The sequence below is a fragment of the Petaurus breviceps genome, unplaced genomic scaffold (assembly GCF_028583685.1).
Source record: "Petaurus breviceps papuanus isolate PSGF00001 unplaced genomic scaffold, PetGlider_PUasm1.0 37, whole genome shotgun sequence".
Classification (NCBI taxonomy): Eukaryota; Metazoa; Chordata; class Mammalia; order Diprotodontia; family Petauridae; genus Petaurus; species Petaurus breviceps.
In genome coordinates this window covers 42,793,579-42,816,118 of record NW_027186296.1, presented here as the reverse complement: position 1 = coordinate 42,816,118, position 22,540 = coordinate 42,793,579, and the positions used below count along the sequence as shown (strand labels likewise).

The 22,540-nt window shown below is 39.8% G+C and overlaps 1 protein-coding gene across 1 annotated transcript; it reads left to right on the top strand.

Moving 5' to 3' along the window:
- The first annotated feature begins 10,338 nt into the window (after positions 1-10,338).
- On the top strand, positions 10,339-12,257 carry LOC138168541 (C2 calcium-dependent domain-containing protein 4A-like). Its single transcript, XM_069097520.1, has 2 exons — positions 10,339-10,470; positions 10,920-12,257. The coding sequence occupies exon 2, from the start codon at positions 10,970-10,972 to the stop codon at positions 12,149-12,151; it is 1,182 nt and encodes a 393-aa protein (XP_068953621.1). The 5' UTR covers positions 10,339-10,470; positions 10,920-10,969; the 3' UTR covers positions 12,152-12,257.
- Positions 12,258-22,540: the final 10,283 nt, after the last annotated feature.

The window sequence follows — 22,540 nt, the reverse complement described above, 5'->3', positions numbered from 1 at the left end:
TGAAGGAACCCAGTTCAAGGATCTAGTTTAAGCCCCTTGTGTTACAGATGAGAAGTTACTATGAGACATCAAGAAATGTACCTTTTTGGTTGAAAAATGCAAAAAAAAAAAAAAACCCTCTCCCAAAGACTCTCTTTGAAGAAAATTATTTAACTAATACTTTAGAAATAGTGAAAGAAAGTGTTAAGGATTTGTGCACACCTGGTGGAGCAGTGTGTCTGAAAGACTAATAATAAACAATCTGCAAATATTTATGCAGAACACTATGCTAGCTGTCTCTAGAACATAAAGAATTATATGGGCTACCAATAGTCCCTGCCTTTAAAGAACTTATTATAATCTAACTGATCAGATAAAGTGTAGAAAAGTTAAATAAGTAAGGAAAAATAAGATTACCTAAAAGATTTAACAATGCAGTATGAGATTTATTGCCAAATAAGTCATGTTAATACAGAAATGGGAGTATTCACCAAGGAGTTATCTGTATAGGTTGGATCTAAAAGGTGGGCAGAGGTACTGCATGTTATAATAATGTCTTACATTTTAAAATATATTTCTGAAGTTCCCCCTTCTTACTTATCTTACAAACCTCATTCTTTTCCCTGTGTTTTGTGATCCGATGACACTGGCCTTCTTGCTGTCCCTCACACATCACTCCATTTCTTGACTCCTGCTGAAATTTTTCTGACTGGAAAATGATTTTTTCTGAAGAAAAAAAAAAAAACAACTCCCCCATGCCTGGAGTTGTTGCCCTCCTTATCTCTGCTTCCTGGCTTCCCTGGTTTTCTTCTGGTGGAAGTTAAAATCCCACCTCCTGCCTAAAGCCCATCCCAATTACCCTTAATTAATGCTAATAAGATTACTTCTAGTCTGTCCAGTTTACATAATTTCACAATTTTTGGTGTGTTGTCTCCCTCATAAGACTGTGAGCTTCTTGAGAGCAGGGACAGGTTTTTGTCTTTCTTTGAATCCCTAGTACTAACAGAACTTCATGGTACTTAATAAAAGCATAATAAATTCATCTTGACTTGCTTGCACACATATTAGAAATTTAATTCTTCCTTTAATGCTTTACATGGCTTGGAGGTTCTTGAAAGCTTTTAAATCAATCAACCAATAAGCATTTATTAAGTACTTACTGTGTGGCAGGCACTGTAGTCCTGGGGATACAAAAAAAAAAGGTAATGGACAATCTCTGCCCTCAAGGAACTCATAATCTAATAGGGGAGACAACAAACAAATATGTTTAATCAAACTATATACAGGATAAAAAGGAATCGGGGAAGGCAATAAAATTAAAAGGTGTTGGGAAAGGCTTTCTGTAAAAGATAGGATTTTAGTTGGATTTAAAGGAAGCCAGAGAAGTCAGCATTTGGAACAGAGGAGTGAGACATTCCAGAAATTGGGGACAGCCAGAGAAAACGCCCATCAATGAGAAATGGAGCATCTCCTTTATTAAACATCCAGGAGGCCGTTGTATGTATTGGGGAGTAAGATGTAAGAAGACTGGAAAGGTAGGAGGGGACTAGGTTATAAAGGGTTTTGAATGCCAAACAGAGCATTTTACATTTGATCCTGGAAGCAATAGGAAGCCACTGGAGTTTACTGAGTAGGAAAACAACATTGTGGGACCTGTGCTTTAGGAAATATATTTGATATGGAGAATAGATTGGACAGTGAGAAGTCTAAAAAGACCCCTAGGTTGTGTGCCTGAGGGACTAGGAGGATTAGGGGAGGAGATAACCAGTTCTGTTTTAGACATACTGAGTTTAAGATGTCTACTGAATGACCAGTTTTGAGATATCCAGAAAGCAGTTGGAGACCTGAGATGGGAAGTCAGCAGAGAGTTTGGCAGCAGGATAGGTAAATTTGAGAATCGTTATCATAGACATGTTAATTAAATCCATAGGAGTAGAAGAGACCACCAAGTGAAGTAGGGTAGAGATAAAAGAGAAGATAGCCTAGGACAGAACCCTGAAGGACACCTATGGTTACAGGGTGTGATCTGGAAGAAGATCCAGCAAAGGAATCACAGGAGTGTTCAGATAGGTAGGAGGAGAACCAGGAGAGAGTGGTGACCCAAAAACCTACAAAGCAGAGAGTATCTGGCAGATCTCATAGCCAACGTCCATTGAAGCAACTCCTGTAGAGAAGGGGCCAGCCAACCTCACTAGCTGCCAGCAAGCAAGCCCACCTAGCTGAAGAAGCAAGGTAAGGTACCTTGAGGGACAGACAGGAGGCAGCATGTGCTGGGCAAGTCAAACCACTACCACCGACTTGACTGTCCTCTCCTCTAAGATCCTAATGGAGACAGCTGAGGACCCTGAACCCAAAACTCTTGGGAATAGCAATGTAGTCAGCCCAGTTCCCTTGGCCATTATCTTGGGAAGAAAAAGCAGCCTGGAAAGCGCTCCTGCAGGTGCTGCAGCCATAGCTACTAAAAACTCAGAAAAGAAAGTTCTTGCCACTAAAGTCTTTGGTACAGTCAAGTGGTTCAGCATGAGAAACTTATGCCATTTTATCAATGAAAATGACATTTTAAAAGAGGCGTTAACATCTGCTTTGCTGATGCATCCTAAAGACCATGGGATGTGTCCCTCTGACTTAAAACCATTAGAATGAGCTCCTTATGAGCAGGGACTGTCTTTCATTTCTGTTCATATTTCCAGGACAAAGCAAAAAGTTTGCATGTTGTAAACAATTAATAAGTGCTTCATTCAGATCTTACCTGGTTAGCAAAGCTTCATCAGTGACAACCATATGTGTCTCTTACTTAAGGACCAGCCCAGCTACGTGTAGAAGGGTTCATCACCAGGATGGCTGCAGAGTAATGAAATTTCACCAGCTGCAGTTCTCAAAAACACTGTTAAGTCATGGAGGGGTTGCACGGATCATTGAGGTACAACAAGCAATTATCTCAACTCTTAGAGGCAGACAGGTAAATGTCATCTTATATATTAGCTGACTAGACATAGAGAGAGGTTAAATGACCTATCCAGGTTACATAGCTAGCAGAAGGCAATGTGGGCCCAGTGGATTAAGGCTAAAACTCTTAGAGTCTCTGATTCAATACCTATATGAACACGAACAAATCATAACCTCAGTGAGTCTCAACTTCCTTATTCATAAAGTGAAGAAAAATCACATACATGCAGTGCATTCCAAACATTAAAGTACTATATAAATATCAGTTTATTCTTATTTTGTTGGTGACAAAACTAGAATTTAAACCCAGGTCTAACCCTCATCTGGTGTTTCCTCTACCCATCTGCTTTCATTAACATGTCTACTCAGGTCTCTACTTAAACCCATTTTCAAGAACTACATAGTTAGCTCCCACACATACATAGTAATTTCTATACACAGGACTTATTTCAAAAGGCTAGTGTGAAAATGGAAATATCCAAATTGGCATAATTGGAATCAAAATTAACTCTATGGCCCGTTATCTCATAGCATGAAAACATTTACATAGAAATACTTTACATATTCCAGATTCTTGAACCACAGTCTTTACGTCATAGGAACACATCTGTACTCCTTGAAGAAAATCAGTATCTTCTCCAAGAAGCCTTTTCCATTCCTCCTTAATCTTTGTGCCTTCCCTCTCAGACCACCCCCAGCTTGTCCTGTCTGTATCTTCTTCCCCATTAGACTTTCCCATAAGTCTTTAGAGAGCAGGGACTGTTTGGGTTCTTTGTCTTTCTTTGTGTCCTTGGCACTTAACACCATGCTTGGCACATAGTAAATGCTTAATAAATACCAACTGAGCTAGAATGATCTCTGAGACCCCTTCAAGCTCTAAAGCCAGTGTTGCTATGATTCTTATGATCCTAAACAGCAACTAACAACATCATTATCCCAGGCATGTGAGTACATTATACAAAATGGAACTTGGTTAACACAAAGAAATTTAAATGAATTTCAACTAGCCAAAGAAAAAATATTCATACCCATCATGGAAACGCTTTTAGAGATGGGAAATATTTAAGAGATAAGAGTAACAAAGGATTAAACAAGAAAATAAACATTGTTCATGTCAGAATCTAAAGGTAGATAACCAATAGCTTTTAAATCTTATTTTTCTTGGAAAAAAAAGTTTCCAATTTTCTCTTTATCCCTCCCTTTACTTCCCTTTTGTGGAGTGGAGAAAATGTAATAAGTCACAGGGCAGAGAAAAAGGAATGTTAAGAATAAAGAGCATGATGACAGTATAGAAAAAATGTTAATAGAGGAATTAGAAAAGTAAGATAGGTGATAAAGAAGGGAGGTAGAAAGTAGAGTCAGAAGAGAGAAAGTAACATGGGAAGAATAAGAAAAAAAGCAGGAATAGTAACATTTTTGTAGCCACAATTTCTTATCTTCATATTATTCATTCATTCAACAGACATTGATTATATGCAAACAGACCACTAGACTAATGCCTAACCCATGTTATCCAGCTTTCAAGCATTCGCTTCAAAAATCACCAGCAGCCTAATGGTCTGTGGTCTGTTTATGCCTTTTTCATGGAACTGTTTTCCAGTATCATAACTGAATGTTCCCATAGCTACATATGTGAGCTACAGAGGTGACAGCGGTCCTTCTTGGAGTACATGTGGCTCCTGTCTCTGCACGTGGCCTAGCCCAAGCTCCCCAGCCTCATGACCAGTTGGCTACTCGTGGCTAAGAAGGGAGTTTAGCATGGGGTTATGGAGAGTCACAAGGTATTGCCACCCTACACACACCAGAGAACAAGCATCTGTACTTGCTGCCATCTGCAGATCTTGTGTGTAGATATTATCTAATATTTTACTTTAGAAGATTAATTGTTAATAAAAACAAGTGACTTTGCTTAGCCAGAAGCAGAAACATTTTCATGATTTTGTGCATGAAAACAACTAATCCCTGAAACACTAAATCTAAAAATGTGACTTTAATCATTAACCAATATTTTCTTTACTTTTTTAATACTTTCAGAATCTGAGTGTTGTTTTCTTCTACCACAGTTACATCTCATTCTCTGTTCTTTCCTATTCCCTCCAATAACCCTAATCTCTCTCTGTTTGTCTCTGTCTACATTACTCCGGCTCTCTGTGTCTCTCTCCATCTCTGTCTCTCTCTGGCACCAACTTCCTATCAAAAAAATAATGATTCAGTTCACAAATCTCAGGCACAGACTTAGTCAGTACAAGTCCAGTGGATCAAAGAATTTGTTCTGAGAATGAAGAGGTAGAGATAAAGGAAGGGATTAAACATTTACATAGCACCTACTCTATGTCAGGCACCATGCTAAGAGCTCTTTACAAAGCTCTCCCTCTGCTACTTAAAACAATCCTACAAGGTAGGTGCTATTTATCTCCATTTTGCAGTTGAGAAGACTAAGGCAGACATGTCTAAATCCAGGTGTGAACTTACTGACTCCAGGCCCAGCATGCTATTAATTATATCCACTAAGTGCCTCTAATAAGAACAGTGTGAAAACACTAAGAAAATATAGATCCCGAGATAGAGGAACCCCCTATACTAAAATGTATGATGTCCTCCATGTGAGGGTCTCTTGCCTTTCCCTGGGAGAAAAGTCACAGAAAGTTTTACTTTGGAGTTGGGAAACCTGGATTTGAATCCCAACTAAGCTACTTGTAAGCTATTAGACTTTGGACATGTCACTTAACAGCTGTGTCCTTCAGTGTCTTCATCTCTAAAATGAAGGGTTTGGACTAAATGATCTCTAAGATCTCTTTTGGCTCTGAAACCTACGATTCTATGAAGTTGTCTATCTATAAAATTTGGTTTCATTGCCAGTTTCCTTATGTAATTCATTATAAGTCATTTAGACAATTTCTGTCTCCATTCAGTCTAGCTTCTTAAATGATACAAATATTTTAAAATGCCTTGATGAGACAAAAGAGACAATAGACAAATAGTATTATAAGATGATTTCTAAATTGTAAATTGCTGTATAAATGTGAGCTATTGCTATTAATTTTGTGAGACAGCTTGGTGTAGGTGGAAGGAAAAAATATTTATTAAGCACTTACTACATGCCAGGTACTATGCTAAGTACTTTATTTTATTTCATTTGGTAGATGCTATTTTTATCATCTCCATTTTACAGATAAGGAAACTGAGGCAGCAGAAGTTAAGTGACTTGCCTAGGGTCACACAACTTAGAAATGTCTGAGGCCAGAATTGAACTCAGATCCTGATTACAAGGTATTCCCTTAATCCACGGAACTACCTAGCTTCCTCCAAAGAAATATAGTAGAAAGACCACTCCAGTGAGAACCAGGAGATATGATTTATGATACTGATCACAAGCTAGCTGTGAGCTTAAGCAAAGCAAAGCTCTGGACATAAGATTCTTCATCTGTCAAATAAGATTAGCCTAGATCTCTCTCCTTCCTTCTTTCTTTCCTTCTTTTGTTTTGTCCTTCCCTTCCTCCTTTTTTTCTTCCTTCTGGCTCTAAAAGTATGTATATTTCTAACACTTGAACAGAAAGTGAAATTTAGTAGCATTTTTAATACAAAATTCTTACAAAATAATTTGTAATATATCTGAAGAAATTATAACTAATTAATTGCTCTTTTGAGTTGAAGTAAAATACTTCTTGAGCATCCCATATATAACATATATAACACAAATCTAGGTATATAGTGTGCATTCAATTTATTCTTCTGCCTAACTGCTTCCTATGATCCTATAACTGAGAGAGGAAAAAAAAGTTGCGCACTGCACATTACCATAAATCTATCCTTCTAGGCTTAGTTTTTTTTTAATATAATGCATAAATTTGTCTAGCCAAAATTACACTAGCCCACATAAGTATTAATTTACCTTGATCCAATTTTCCATTGTTATTTTAAATGCTAGCAAGTGATATAAAGTATATCCCTGCATAATCACTAAGATGGATTATGTTGATTATCTATTTTATGTGCTGTCCCATTTCAATTCAAGTGCTGCTCTGGTATTTCTCTATCCCTATGATCTGTAATTTAACTAATATAAATATTCCTTCCAGTGACACACATTCATCCCTATCCCTACCTTCCCATCCTCTGAAGCCCTCAACTAGGTCCCACTGAAAACATCAGAAGTGGTGCCCTCATTCTCTTGACATGGCACAGAGACTAATGGAGCATATGGGCTGTCCAGAAGCTATTTCTTGCTGTTACTGTGTGACTGATCCATCTTTTTTTATCCTAATTCCTCCTTTCTCAGATAACATCATTTATGCCACTTCTCTATAATTCTTAATTTATAATGGGTTATAGCCTGCTTGTGCCCATCACGCACTTCTTTATTGCCCTTTAGGGAATCCATAGGTTCTTCTCTTCTGAGATTTCAGAGTATCCCAAAACTCTCGGTCATGTAACACTGTCAGAAAAACATTGATATAAAAACTGCAAGCTTTTGTTTCAGTGACATTGAAAGAACTTCGCAGTTTCTCATTAGAAATTTAGTCCACTGTCCTCCTTTTGTTCAGTTCTAGGCCCAGTTCATTATCCATTTGCACTGTCCATCCAGGATATTTGTATTCATGAATGATCTCTATGAGTTTTGCATCCAACTGTATCACATCATTTCACTAAACTCTTTATGAGTGACCATGGATTTCAGTTAGGAGACTGACTCTTCAGTGTTCTGAAGCTTGATTCAGTCAGCATGCCATCATGTACAATGAACATTTGGAGGATTTCACCATACAAAACACCTTGCTTGGGGTGAATAGGTGGGGCAGTGAATAGAGCACTGACCCTGGAGTCAGGAGGATCTGAGTTCAAATCCAGCCTCAGACACTTAACACTTACTAGCCATGTGACCTTGGGCAAGTCACTTAGGCCCAATTGCCCTCCAAAAAGCAAAAAAAAAAAAAAAAAAGCATCTTGCTTAATGTGGATTTTCCAAATCAAAGCCAAAGGATTCTTTAAATGTTCATCAAAAGCATTTGCCACTGTCATGGAAGATATCTAACACTACAGTGGTATCCATGAACTATTTTTTTTTGAAATTGGGAATTGTCTACAGTATTTACCTATTTATTTATTAATTCACTTTTCTATCTCTCACTGAATAGAAGGACTTCTAATTTTTTTCTATTATCAAACATCTTTTTCCTATCATTGGGGAAAAAAAAACAAAAGAAATGCCAGATCTCTTGTAAGATATGAATAAAATCAAGCAAAACAAATCCCCACATTGGCCATGTTCACAAATGTGTCTTGCTTTCATATTAGCCTATATCTAGTGATTATTAAAATAATTTTTTAAAAAGTCTTGAGGACATTGGTTAGATATCTATGTTGAACTAATGTTAAAAAGATTAGAATCACAAAAGATGAAAAGGGCTCATGATCTGTACAAGTGAAGGGAGTACTCTTAAACAATGAGATCACAGATTCATTGTAGCATCAGTTGAGATTCTCGTCACTTCCTTCCTAGGGTGCTATATTAACTTCCTAATTGTCCTCCTGGCTTCCAGTATATCTCTTCTCCAATCCGTTTTGCATACAGCTACTAAAATTGTCTTCCTAAGGTACATGTCTGACCATCGCACACCTCTGTCCAAGAACAGTTATTAACTCCCATTGCCTGTAGCATTAAATACAATCTCTAGCCTGGCAACTAAGGCTTTTCATATCTGGTTTCCACCTACCTTTCTAGCTTAATTTCACATTACTCCCATTTATCAACAGTGTTCCAGCCAACCCGGATTACCAGGTGTTTCTCAAACTTGATATTCCATCCCTTTACCCCCATGCATTGACACAAGTCATTGCTAATGCATGGAAAGTACTTCCTCTTCCTTTCTAACCTTCAGAAACCTTGTCTGCCTTCAAGACTCAGGTTAGGTATTACCATCTCCATGAAGTGATTCCTCTCTCATCTCTCCAGTTGTTAGTGCATTCCCCTTCCTAAGAGAATGATAAATTTGGAATTAGATACCATATCCTAGCTCCACCACAAATTTAGTTCTCTAGGCCTCAGGTTCCTCATTGGTAAAATAAGGACAATGGACTAGATTTCCTCTATGGGCCCTTCTAGTTCTAAATATTTGCTTCTATATCCTGATGGCTATGAAGAGACTTCCTGCTTCTCATCTAGCAGAACATAAATACTTCAGGAATTCCTTAGTCATCTATGATCATTCCTGTGTGAATATCTACTCACAGCAAAAGACCACTTCAAGTCAGAAGAGACTTGGTTTTGAACTGCAACTGAACTTAAAACTCTATGACTCTGAACATGTAATTTAACTTTTCAGTTTTCTTATATGTATGATGAGAGATGTGCTGCCCCTTTAGAAAATGGCCAAAGTTGTTTGCTTCTAATTGGATGCGACTTAGAAAGAATATTAATCTAATTTTTGCTAAAGTGTCCCTTGATACCAGGTTTAATATGTTCTCCCCTCCTAGGATTTATGGATTTTAACATTCTGTAACCAATAGCAAGCAGCAATAGAAAGATGAATTATTGGGGCACCTAGGAGATGCACTGGCCCTGGAGGGGCACTCAGCACCAGGAAGACCTGAGTTCAAATCCAGCCTCAGACACTGAACACTTACTGTCTGTGTGAGCTTGGGCAAGTCACTTAACCCCATTTACCCTGCCTTCCCCCTCCACAAAAAAAAAGAAATATGAATTATTTTTTATTATATACTTGAGAGACTTAGCAAGTAAACCTGATGTAATTTGAAAAGTACTTCTTCCCTCAAATTATGTGCAACTCTCATCGATAGCTGATATTCCATCATTAAGGATTTTTCTTTTGGATTAAAGAATGTTAAAATCCAGAAATCCTGGAAAGGGGAAACATTTTAAGCCTAGTGTCAGGGGATACCTTCGCATAAATTAGATTAATATTTTTCCCAAACTGCATCCAAATGGGAGAGAGCAACTTTGGCCATTTTCAAAAGTGGCAGACAATGATATCCTAGATAACAGGACAGCTTTAGGTTCCTATGGATAAGTAGGAAAGGTTGCTAAAGGTCAGAAAGAATAGGGGGTGAAAAGTGTCAAAGACTAACGCCACAATTTTTAATAAGGAAAGCCTTAGGTTTGTGTTTGTGAGATGAAGAAAAGGGGAAGGAAATGACTAGACAGAGAAAGTGATAAAGAAATAAGTCGGAGACTTATGCAGCTTCAACACAAGACATGAAAACGGTAAGATTTCCTGAAGTTCCTCAAGGGCTTCGGGCCATGTGTCGTGGCTAAAAGAAGGGGTAGGGGTGGGACCATGTGGATGTATCTGGTTACACAACTAGCGAAAAATACGGAGGGGCGGGGTTTACCTTAGAAGCTCTGTGGCTTCAGATTGGCTGGACCTTTGCCTGAGCCCCTATAAAATTGCTGCCAGTAAGTGTTCTCCTGCTGCTGGAGCTGACTTCTAACTGCATTTGAGCAGACCTGTGTCAAGACAGACACCACTGCAAGCAGCCATAATCAGCAAACGTGGAGGGAGACTCAGAATGATCAGTGAATTCTAGGTATGTACTGAGGGGGTTAAGTCTATTTGCTTGATAATCAAGGCCTGGAATGATGACCAGTTTCCTAGCTAGGATCTTTGGGTTACTTGTCTCCTTCCCTCTTTCAAGGAAAATATGCAGTAATCTGTGATTTCACGAAATGATTGCACAAATTGCTTCTGAGAGGCAGCAAGGAAGAAACTGGGGCCAAATTTGGACAGTATTTTAGGATTATGGGCTTTAGGGAAGTAAATTCTGTTGAGGGGGGGGGAGAAGATGAAGAGAGAATAAGGAAGAAAAAGATTTTTCAGTCCACTTGAAGCAAGTTGAAACATCAGAACACGCATTTGGGCTTCTATGTAGTTATCGTCTTGGGGAGGCCAGGAGTAGGAGGGAGAAGTAACATTTCAAAGCAAAAGAAACCAAAATTACTATCCCCTGATGGACCTTGGTCTCCTTGTGTGTTCTAGGTAGATTAGCTTGATCCAAGAAACGCCCCTCACATCAAGCCGCCATTCAAATGTGGTGCCTGGAGCGGCTCCTCCGGGTGCGGACACGCCCAGCGGCCACCTCTGCCTTTACCAATGTTCTCACCCCGGACCGCATCCCAGAGTTCTGCATCCCGCCCAGGCTACTACCCAGTCCTTCCCCAGCCCGTACCCGAGAACATTGGCTGGAGGAGGAACTTCGGCCAAGGCTTGTGGAAGCCAGGGATATCCCGGACCTCACCGACTGGGACCCGCGCTCGCAAGCTGCCCTCTCGCTGCCGCACTTGCCCCGCCGGCCGACCTCCTACGGCTTCTGCGCGCTGCTAGAGAGCCCAAATACCCGCCGAAAGGAATCTCTTTTCCTTGGGGGCTCTGCAGCCGCTGCCGCCCTTCTGCAGTCCCCGTCAGGTCCGCTACTGCGGCCTCGGGCTTACACCTACTGTGGCAGCAGCGGTACCTGCAACCCACGAGGGCAGAGGGGCTCCCCAGACAGACCAGACACCGCCTCCTCCTCCGCCAGCTCGTCCCCCCGAGCTTCCCCGAGGCCCCAGGACGCTCCCGCCCCGCGCTCCCGGAGCCGCCCGCGCTCCCGCCGCCTCCTCCTCCAGGCCCCCGATGCGCTCTTGAGCCGGGCGCTTCGAGCTAGTGGGAGCCGCGTTCTCGCCCGGGCCCGCTCGATCTCCAGCGCTGAAGATGATGACGAGGACTATAATGCCGTCTCGGACGCAGGTCGCGTCACCCTGCCAGCCACCTGCCAGCCTGACTCTGCCCGGACACAGGTCCCATCCCCACCCCCGTCCCCGTCCCCTCTGAGCCCACAGCAGGCGCGCCTAGAAGTCGAGAGCACCGTGACCCTGGGCCACGATGGCGGTGCCCTGCACTTGGCCGCCGAGTACTGTCCGGTGTCCCAGAGGCTGCGCATCCGCCTGCTCAGAGCCGAGGGTCTCTACAGCGGCACCGCAGAGCCGGGGGCCATCGGCTGCAGAGTCAGCTTCACTTTGGTGCCTCGGGGCAAGACGCGCAAGCAGCGCAGCGCCGTGGTCCGACGGAGCCGAAACCCTGTCTTTAACGAGGACTTCTTCTTCGACGGACTGTCGGAGGACGACCTGCGCCGCACGGCTGTGAGGGTCAAGGCCGAGAACAAGGGCCGCGGCCTGGAGCGGGACCGTTTGCTGGGCCGGGGAGAGCTGGAGCTGAGGTCCATACTGCTCTGACGGTGGCCCAGCTTCACTCCTCCCTTCCTGGTGCTTTCTGTTGACTCCAGGAGGCCCAGGCCCTGGCAGCTATTTTGTAAAAAAGAAATAAAAGTGTATTTTTCTTTGAAGTATTACTCAGATTCACATTCTATCAAGTTAGAACCCAAAACACATCTCAACACCATATGAGAGAACATTTAAGCACTCATCTATAGACGGTGGCATAGTGCTTAGTACTGGAGTAGGAGTCAGGAAGACCTGAGTTGGAATCAAGCCTCAGAGACTAAAGTGACCCTGGACAATTCAGAGAGATTTTGGCTCTATGACTCTGAGCAAATCACTTAACCTATGGGATCCCAAGCAAATTTCTAAGACTTTAAGTTGGTTATCAAGTGCTGATCTGCATTTATAGAGGAAGTTCCTCAGAATCCCCTATACCTAAGAAAACGCATTGTTCCAGCAAAAAACTGGGATGCCATATAAGCCAAAAAGAGATTCTCTGAGCTTCATTGTCTTCAATAGTAAAAAAAAAAAGGGGGGGGGGGGAGGATACTAATAACACCTACCTCATAAAGTTGATATGAGGGTCAAATGAGATCTTGTATATGATGCACTTTGAAAACCTTAAATTCCTATATAAACTTCATACACACTATATCCACTTCATACATACATTATATAAATGTTTTCATAATACATGAACTTCAACAGTGTTCTGAAATAGCAAATTCATTCCTTTAAGGTATGCAGTTCTATCACTTATTGTATCTCAAATACTTCAAACACTCATTCCAGACCTTTTTAATATTCTAAGTAGTAAACACAGTCTGAGACATTGGATTCCAGAAGCAAACCTAAATTAGAAGGATCCATGAAAGTTGATGCCCTCATTGTCCTCTCCTTGCCTTCTAATAGATTCATTGGTTGAACAAAGCCATCAATTCCCTTGTGCTGTCAGTCATTGAGAACTCAGATGAGCTGAAAAAGATTTCCTAGATCACAGGATCTTGAAATTATAGATACAGAATACAAAGGGACCTTAGAGGTATCTTGTTCATATTCCTTATTTAGCAGTGGATAATTATTAGACCTAAAGTCAGGAAGACCTGAGTTCAAATTTGACCTCAGATACTTGCTGTGAGACCCAGGGCAAATCACTTAACCTCTCTCTGCCTCAGTCTCCTCCTCTGTAGAATGAGGATAATAATTGTATCTACCTACCAGGGTTGTTATAAGGATAAAATGAGATAATATTTGTAAAACTCAATGCTCTTTCCAATTCACCACAGTCATTTGAAAAAAGTTAAACATCTCAGTTTTATGCTGGACAATGTGTTTTCTTTCTTTTTTTTTTTTAGATTTTTTTTTTTTTGCTTTTTGGAGGGGGAAGGGCAGGGCAATTGGGGTTAAGTGACTTGCCCAAGGTCACACAGCTAGTAAGTGTTGGGTTGAATTTGAACTCAGGTCCTCCTGACTCCAGGGCGGATGCTCTATTCACTGTGCCACCTAGCAACCCCTACCACCAATATGTTTTCTTAGGTATAAGGGAATCCTCAGAAAGAATAAATAGAGGGACAGATTTGGCCTTTTTACATATATGGTAGGAATTTCCCCCCTGTGAACTCCCTGAGCTAATAAAATCATGGTTCTGGCTCTCCCTTCTCCCAAAATACAAAGTAGTACACTTGGGATACAAGAATACATCAATATATGGGGGCGGCCAGGTAGCACAGCAAGTAAGAGCACCGGCTCCAGTGTTGAGAAGACCTGGAGATCGAATCCCGGGCTCAGACACTTAGCACCCACCCAGAAACACCTGGCCGTGTAACCTTGAGCAAGTTACTTAACCCCAATTGCTTAGGGGCGGCCAGGTGGCTCAGCGAGTAAGAGTACCGGCTCCAGTGTTGGGTCGACCTGGAGATCGAATCCCGGGCTCAGGCACTCAACACCACACCCAGAAATAACTGGCCGTGTAACCTTGAGTAAGTTACTAAACCCCGATTGCTTAAGAAAATTAAAAAAAAAAGAATACATCAATATACAACTGTAGCCTATTTTGTGAAATTGTAGAGTGGCTAGGGCTTTGGAAGTAGAGTTAGAAAGACCTGAGTTCAAATGCAACTTCAGAAAATTCATGTTGCCCTGAGCAAGACACTTAACCTCTTTTGGCCTCAATTTCCTCATATGTAAAATGAGGTAGTTAGATTTCCTCATATGTAAAATGAGGTAATTAGATTTAATGGTCTCAATTTAATCTGTTATCCTCTATCTTCCATAAATCTACCATTGGGAATCCATACATTATAACCAGGGCTTCCTCTAGGTCTCTCAACATTGTGAGGGTATATGACCAGTTCATTATTTTTCAGGGGATAGCCTGACAGTGTTCTTTACACAATTTCTCTTGCATAAGTCTTCATTAATAAGTTGCATCCTGTTCATGAGCACTGCATGACTTTCTGTTGCCCTTTGAATGATCCTCAACTTTAATTCTTTGGAGATTATGATTTTCCATGACTCACAGCCATGCAGTATCTCCAAGAGGATTGTTATTTAAAAAAAAAAAAAAGGTGGGCCTTTGTTTAAGGGATACATTTTGGGTCATTAAAAGCATTTTGCAAGGATAAGAAATTTAAAATAACATATCCCTTACAATCAAATTACAATATTGAATACTGTAAGAAGTGACAATTATGTGTATGTGTGTATAAAATCTCATGTGATTCTCACAATGCTACAGGTGAAGTAGGTACTAATGATATTGCTATCCTTATTTTGCAGATTAAAAAAAAATCTCAGACTTAAAGGGATTAAGTGATTTACCCATGGTAAATCAGCTAATAAATGTCAGGAGTGGGATTTGATACTAGGTCTCTGCTGACTCATAGGCCGGGGCCCTTTCCACTATTCACTGTAGCCTCTCAAGTGTGATACCAAGTAGAAAATAAAGAGAGTACAGGAGAGATCCAGGAAAAGGGCTGTGAGAAAATTTGAAAAGAGAGAAATCTTTTAAAACTGTAGGCACCAAGATTTTCTTAAACAGATAGAAAATGAGCTGGGCCTTAAAGGAAGGTTTCAAGGGTAGATAGACAGAGGTAGTTCAATTCAAGCATATAAAACAATAGTTACAGAGTCTGAACTTAAAAATAATTCCTGACAACCATATTGTTGTTCAATTGTTTGTCATGTCCAGCTGACTTTTCGTGACCCCATTGGGCATTCTCTTGGCAAAGATACCATTTCCTTCTCCAGCTCATTTTGCAGATGAGGAAACTGAGGCAAACAGGGTTAAGTGACTTGCCTGGGGTCTCATAGCTCTTAAGTTTCTAAGGCGGGATTTGAACTCAGGAAGATGAGTCTTCCTCACTTTAGGCCTAGTACTCTATCCACTATGCTATCTGACTGTGTGATAACTATATTTCAATGTAACCGGTTACTTTTGTAATTTGATATATTTCATGCATTTAAAAAACCTCATTCCAAGAAGGGTTCATGGATTTCACCAGATCGCCAAATGGGTGTGTGATACTAATAAACAAACAAACAAAACCCAAACATTTCTATCAAATTTATGTCACTAAATAGTTTTGATTTTGACATAAAAAAAATTGTGACTATATATTTGAAATATCTGTTATGTGAGATTGGTTTTTCCAAGAGAAAATTTAAATTTTGGCTACATTTTGGTGCCATCTAGTGGATATTTTAAATTACATCTATTGCTTTGTCCTTCCTACTCTTCAGATCTTCACTTCATAGGGTAACAAGTCTACATCTACCAAATACCAATACCAATAATTATATGCTCCTTATTTCTATTGCTGCCCCCAAAACAGGCCTATTAGTTCATCCCATGAATATTCATCTTTCTGATCAATGACTCTGGTACCATAAAATTTAGTTTGCATTTCCTGCAACTCATCTAGGGTGTCAACCATGTACCATGATTTGACCAACTTCTCTTCTTAATATAAGTTAATGACAGAACACGGGTTCTGCATGACCTTTTGTAGAACTCTTTATCTTTTATAGTCTCCCACAGGAAGAGCTTTTGTGGTTTGGTTTGGTTTTTAACACAATCTGTAAACTTTTGTTCTTTGTGTAGACCATTATGGGAAGAACTGCTAGGTTCCACATTTCTAACCTTCATGGGCACCTCATCAGTGGTCAACGATATGCAAATGAGGATGAAACAGATAAAAAACCAAAACAGATTCAGATTTTTTTGCATTCTGAACTGTTCTCTATTTAAGTGATCAGTGCATTAGCCAACCTTTACCTGCCAATAAATGCACCATATAAATGTGATAACACCTTGAGGATAAAACTAAAGAACCATCTAATAGTAGAGGTACACCTTGAAAGTATCAGTGAAAAACAGATATTTGATAAAGAATGATAGCAAAGGATAATTATGAAAATAATTCTATTTGTGTAGAAAGCACAAAAAGTGATGAGGGGGTTGTTTGCTTTTTAAAAGCTTTATCAGTGATGACATGCCGAATTTCATAAAAGATTTTCATAATGGCTGAGTTTGCATAATTCCTCATTCTTTTGATTCAAAGAATTAGTCAGTGCAAAGAAAATAAAAAGTCTGCAGAGTTCAACTATTTGTACAAAGCAGCTGAACTAAGTAGTTATGGGAGGATCAAGCCAAAAATACCAAAGAATGTATTATCAGGAAAGGCAGCAGGGAGAAGTGAAAAGAACATTAAATTTAGATTCAGACGATAGAAATTTTAGTCCCAGCTCCACTACTTAGTAACTATGTGACCTTGGGGCAGTAATTTAACCACTTCAGGCCTCAACTTTCTCATCTGCAAACAAGGCATGCTAATCCTTAGGTCACTTCTCTCACAGGGTTGTTGCAAGAGAAGCACTGTGTGCACGTGAGATTCAATTAGTAGTGTTGTAAGAAGCTTTATAAAGATAGTATAGCAAAAAATAAGCCTAAATTCTAGATTTACTAACTAGCCTAGAAAATTATTTCTTTAGGATTGATGCCCAATTATTGTTACTCTCTCCTTGAAATTGCTTTAAATGGGCTTTTGTATGTATTTTATATATATTTTGTATCTTCTTATCTATGTACACTGTACCTTTTGCACTGTCCCAATAGAATGTATGTTCCCTGAGGGCAGAGATTATTTCATATTTTGCTTTGTTTTCCCAGTACTTAGCACAGAGTCTAGTACATAGGAGGCACTTAATAAATCTTTAATTGAATTGAATAAAATTAAATTGAATTACAGATTTCTAAACCAAAAGAGGCATAATTCATTTTTTTAAGATGAGGTCTTGGGGCCGCTAGGTGGCACAGTGAATAGAGCACTGGCCCTGAAATCAGGAGGAAGTCAAATCCAGCCTAAGACACTTAACACTTACTAGCCATGTGACCTTGGGCAAGTCATTGAAACCCAATGCTTCCCCCCCCTCCTAAAAAACAAAAAAACAACACACAACAACAACAACAAAAAAGACTACGTCTCTCTATCTGACCTAGAAGTACATCCAGCACTCAAGGGCCCAATCACACTCTACTGATTGGCACACTGCTCCATTGATCTGCTCCATTTCTGACCTAGGCAAGTTCATCCTTCCTTAGGCATCAATCACCCTAGTGGTGCTGGACTTGGGATGGCCGTACCACTGGCTTTATTCTACTCTAGTTAAGATCTCCTGAGCACAAATAATCCACCAGCCTTAGCCTTCCTATTAGTAGAGATTACAGGCATGCACCACCACACAAAGTTCAATCTTGAAAATAAGGTATAAAGGGGTGGCTAGGTGTCCCAGTGAATAGAGCACCGGCCCTTGAGTCAGGAGGACCTGAGTTCAAATCCAGCCTCAGACACAACACAAAAACTAGCCATGAGACCTTGGGCAAGTCACTTAACCCCAATTGCCCTCCAAAAAAAAGCAAAAATAAAACAAGCTATGAAGATCTAAAAAGAGCAAAATTAGAACTTGGTTTCTAAGTGTAAAAAGAGGTCAAATTTCTCAGATCATCAGGATAATTTGCCACTGTGTGCATTAGTTAAACTCTACTGGCTAATCTAAGTTTAATTCTGATTTTTGAAGTTGCCAACAATTTCATTGGACAGTAAATAAATGAGTTTTCTGCCAATGTTTCAGAGGAACACTAATTCAAACCTCCCCCAAGAAACTTTTGGCATAACTCTAGGTATCTATGGCAATATAAAAAGCCTTGTGGAAGGTCCACTGGCTAGGGCCTCCACATATCTGATTTTGCTGGGCTAGGATAGTCCAGTGGCATCTTTCTGCCTTTGCCAATATTCATGATCATGACTCAGAGAGCTATAACTTTAAAGTATCATCTGAGCTTGATTGAGGAAAGATTGACAAGGCAGACTTCTATCACCATTAATTATTTCGCACTATCTAAAAAATGTCTTAGCTAAAAGGGCTAAAAGCCAAGTGTTTTGATCAAATATCAGGTTGTGGTGATTACCACCTGCTTATACAGTAGCGTGGGGCAGCGGCTAGCCAGCTCAGTATGGACGTGAAAAGGAGAACCATGCAGTCACAAGTGAGACAAAAAGCATCTGTGGCAAACTCCTTCCCCGAGATGGAGGTAATTACGCATAGCCAAGACTTCAAAAGTAAGATCTTGCTGAAGATTTTAAGATAGGCCAACGATATATTTATTAAGAGATGATCCAGCAGATGAGTGTATGTGGGAATACGAGCATGCTCAGTCTCCCCTTCAGTATTCCAATGCAGTCCCTAATGGCATTAGGGGAACCCCAGTCCTAACCCTCCTGTGGGAGATCTTATTGCTCATGTTTGGTTACCTCGGTTAAGCACTGAGAGCATGGGTGCTACATTTATGTTCCCTTAGGAAAGAGAGTTTTAGAAAATCCATTTGTAATGTCCAAAGGTCTCTCTTCAGTACTCTTCTCTTTTCTATGTACACTGTTCCCAATAGAAACTTCATTCACTCCTATTTGTGGCTTTAACTACTGACACTCTGCAATTGGCTCCCAGATCTATGGTTCTGACCAGTCTCCTGAGCTCTAGAAATCCAGCTGATTTCAAGACCTCACCTAGAGGATGTGTAATAAACACCTCAACTCAATCTGTCCAAAACCAAGCTTAGTTTCCCCGCTCTGAAACTTACCCAGTATCCCCCGTTGGCAAACTTGTGGTTATCTTGGCATCTTTTTCTCTGAATATCACTTGTCATATATAATCAGTGACCAATTCCACCTCTACAACATCTCTTGCATCCCTCCCCTCCTCTCTGTTCTCACCTCCACCCCCTTCGTTAGCATTCTGTCCTAGCTTCCTAACAGGTCTCGACCTCTTCTCCATGAATCTGTCCATATGGCTACTACTTACCTTACTGTATTCCTTACCCAGAGATTTTCTTATCTTATCCTATGCTCAGAAATCTTGGGTATCTTCCCATATAAAGTTCATACTCCATTCTGTGGTATTCTAAGTTGTCCACAATTTGATGCCATCCAGATTTTTTAGCCTTTTCTCTTGATAGTACCAATCAATATTTATTAAATACCTATTACATGCCAGTGACTGATTTGTAACTTGGTGTGCCCCATGGGTGGAGGACTTTGACCTTTTGTACTTTATGATTGAATGGTTGAGTTACTAAGTGATTGAATGACTGAATGATTATACTTTATTCAAAACTATGTGACCACTTTGGTGAAAACTATGTGGCCATTTTAATGATAAGTTGTTGAGTTATTATGTCATTGTGAATGCTGTATTTTGATTTTCTGTAATAATTTGTAACATTGTGAATGCTGTGCCTTGATTTTCTGTGAATGTTATGCTCTGATTGGTTATTGAATAAATAGAGTGTTCACTATACCATGTAATCAGAACCTTGAAAGCTGTTCATAGCAGCCATCCTCTGGAAAGCTATTCATGCTTGGCTTTACACTGATGCTTAATGTGAAGGTATTTGTAGAGCCTTTATTAGATTGCATGCCGCCATGGGGTGGAAGCAGGAGGGGGAGAAAATTTGGAATTCAAGGGACTGTGGAACTGAATGTTGTAAACTAAAATTATATAAAAAATAAAATAAAATTGAAAAAAAAACTTTTATATCCTAAAAGAAAAGAAGTTCAGCATATAAGACAATGGAGGCAATAGTTTCACTGTGTTCTACCCAGTCAGGCCACATCTAGAGAGATGTATTCAGTTCCAAGCACCACATTTTAGGAAGAATAAGCTGAAGAGGATCCAGATATGGGCAATCAGTGGAAGATACTGGAATTAATGCCATATGAAGATTAATTAAAGGAACTGAGGGTGTTTATGTGGAAAAAAAGAAGACTTAGGGATAAAACAATAGCTTTCAAACATTCAAAGGGTTATGTGAAAAATGGAATTGATTTGTTCTGACTGGCCTTAGAAGGCAGAACTAAGGAGCAATGAATGGAAGTTCCAAAGAGGCCAATTTCAAGTTGATTTCAGGAATAATCTGAACAATTAGAGCTCTCTACGAGTGGAATGTCTACCTTGAGGGACACTGGATACCCCTTAATGAAGGACATCAATGGAAGAATATTTTAGATAGATATGATTCAAGGCACTCAAGGATGGGTTGGTTGGTATGGTATCTTTTTTTTTTTTTAAAGCAATTGGGGTTAAGTAAATTGCTCAAGGTTACATGGCCAGTTATTTCTGGGTGTGGTGCTAAGTATCTGCACCCAGATTTGATCCCCAGGTCATCCCGACACTGGAGCCAGTGCTCTTACTCACTGAGCCACCTGACCGCCCCTAAGCAATTGGGGTTAAGTAACTTGCTCAAGGTTACACGGCCAGGTGTTTCTGGGTGGGTGCTAAGTGTTGAAGCCTGGATTCAATCCCCAGGTCATCCTGACACTGGAGCCAGTGCTCTTACTCGCTGTGCTACCTGGCCGCCCCGGTTGATATGCTATCTTAAGGCTCCTTCAAATCTAAGAGGCTGAAGGCATTCTGCTCTGTGTTCTAAGTAGGCACCAAGATGAGGAAAACATATTTCTTGCCCATACAGAGCCTACAAACTAGAAGAGATAGCACATGTTTATAAATAATTACAGTACAAAGCAGATTATTATAATTGTTAGAAGAGAGCTATAAAAATGTCTTTGTATAGGTTACATAGAGGGTAGAGAGCTGCAGTTGGAGTCAGGAAGACAAGTTCAAATCCTGATTCAGTATCTGTGTGAGCCCAGACAAGTCACTTACTCTCTCGGTCTTAGATTCCTCATCTACCAGATGGTAATAATGATAGCATCTATGTCACAGGGTGGTTGTAAGGATTGAATGAGCTAACATGTTTAAACACTTTGCAAACCATAAATGTATATATAAAGGCTAACTATTTTAATTATATTATCAACATATAGAGAGATTAAAATACTATGAAAATTAAGAAAATAAAACTTCTTGGTGGAATAATTTTATTTGTGTATATGTTGATATAAATTGTCATTAAGGTAACAGATGAACAGAAGGAAATTTAAGAGATTTCCTTTGGTTAATATGGATCATCTCTGTTAGAAAACTTTAATTTTATTCTAGCAGTAGTATCAGTATGAAGCTACTAGAATACAAGTAAGACTCCTGTCAATATTACTTCAAAAATGAAATGGATCCATCATATCATCGATATGGGATCTCCTTTTTTTCCCCTACAGATTACAACTAAGCCATGCCTTCTCATTCAAGACAATTCTTGCATGCTTTTAAGTTTAATCTGCAACAGTAACTATTTTTCCATCGCATTCTTAAACCTAGACAAACAACAAAACAATAGATTAAGCCCTGTTTTATAGTGTTTGACAATTTCTAAGGTATAAATGCTTACACTGAAAATATAATAATCAGTTAAATGCTTACACTGAAAATATAATAATCAGTTCTTATGAGCCCATATGAGCTGGCTCTATGACCTCCCTGATTGTATATGTCATCATACAGTCTACTGAATAGAGATCTTCCCAATTTCCTGGCAACTTTCCTCCTGGTTTTTTAATATTCTGTGGGTACTTATTAGTACTCAGGCAGTCCATCTGTTATCCTTGAATCTCAATATGTGATTGGTTCATCACCTTTTCAAATCATGCATTTTGTCCCACTTACTGCCTTGTGTGAAGATCATCATTTAACATGTTAAAGTAGCTTACACTTTCAATTGCCTTTTGAGTAAGTCACAATTTTTATTCTTCAGAGACTGGATTGCTCTATGATTTCCACAGATAGAAAAAAATACCCAGAAAAATATTGATTTTTAAAAGATGAGGTTTTGTGATATCCTTTGGATGTTTCTATAGGCAAATGACGGCACTTAGCACAGGGCCTGGCAAATGGTAGGCATTTAACAAATGCTTATTGACTTGACATTTTGGTCATAATGTCTTTGCATTATCG

Excerpts from the sequence above, each read along its gene's own strand:
- LOC138168541 (XM_069097520.1), top strand. The coding sequence starts at position 10,970 with ATGTGGTGCCTGGAGCGGCTCCTCCGGGTGCGGACACGCCCAGCGGCC.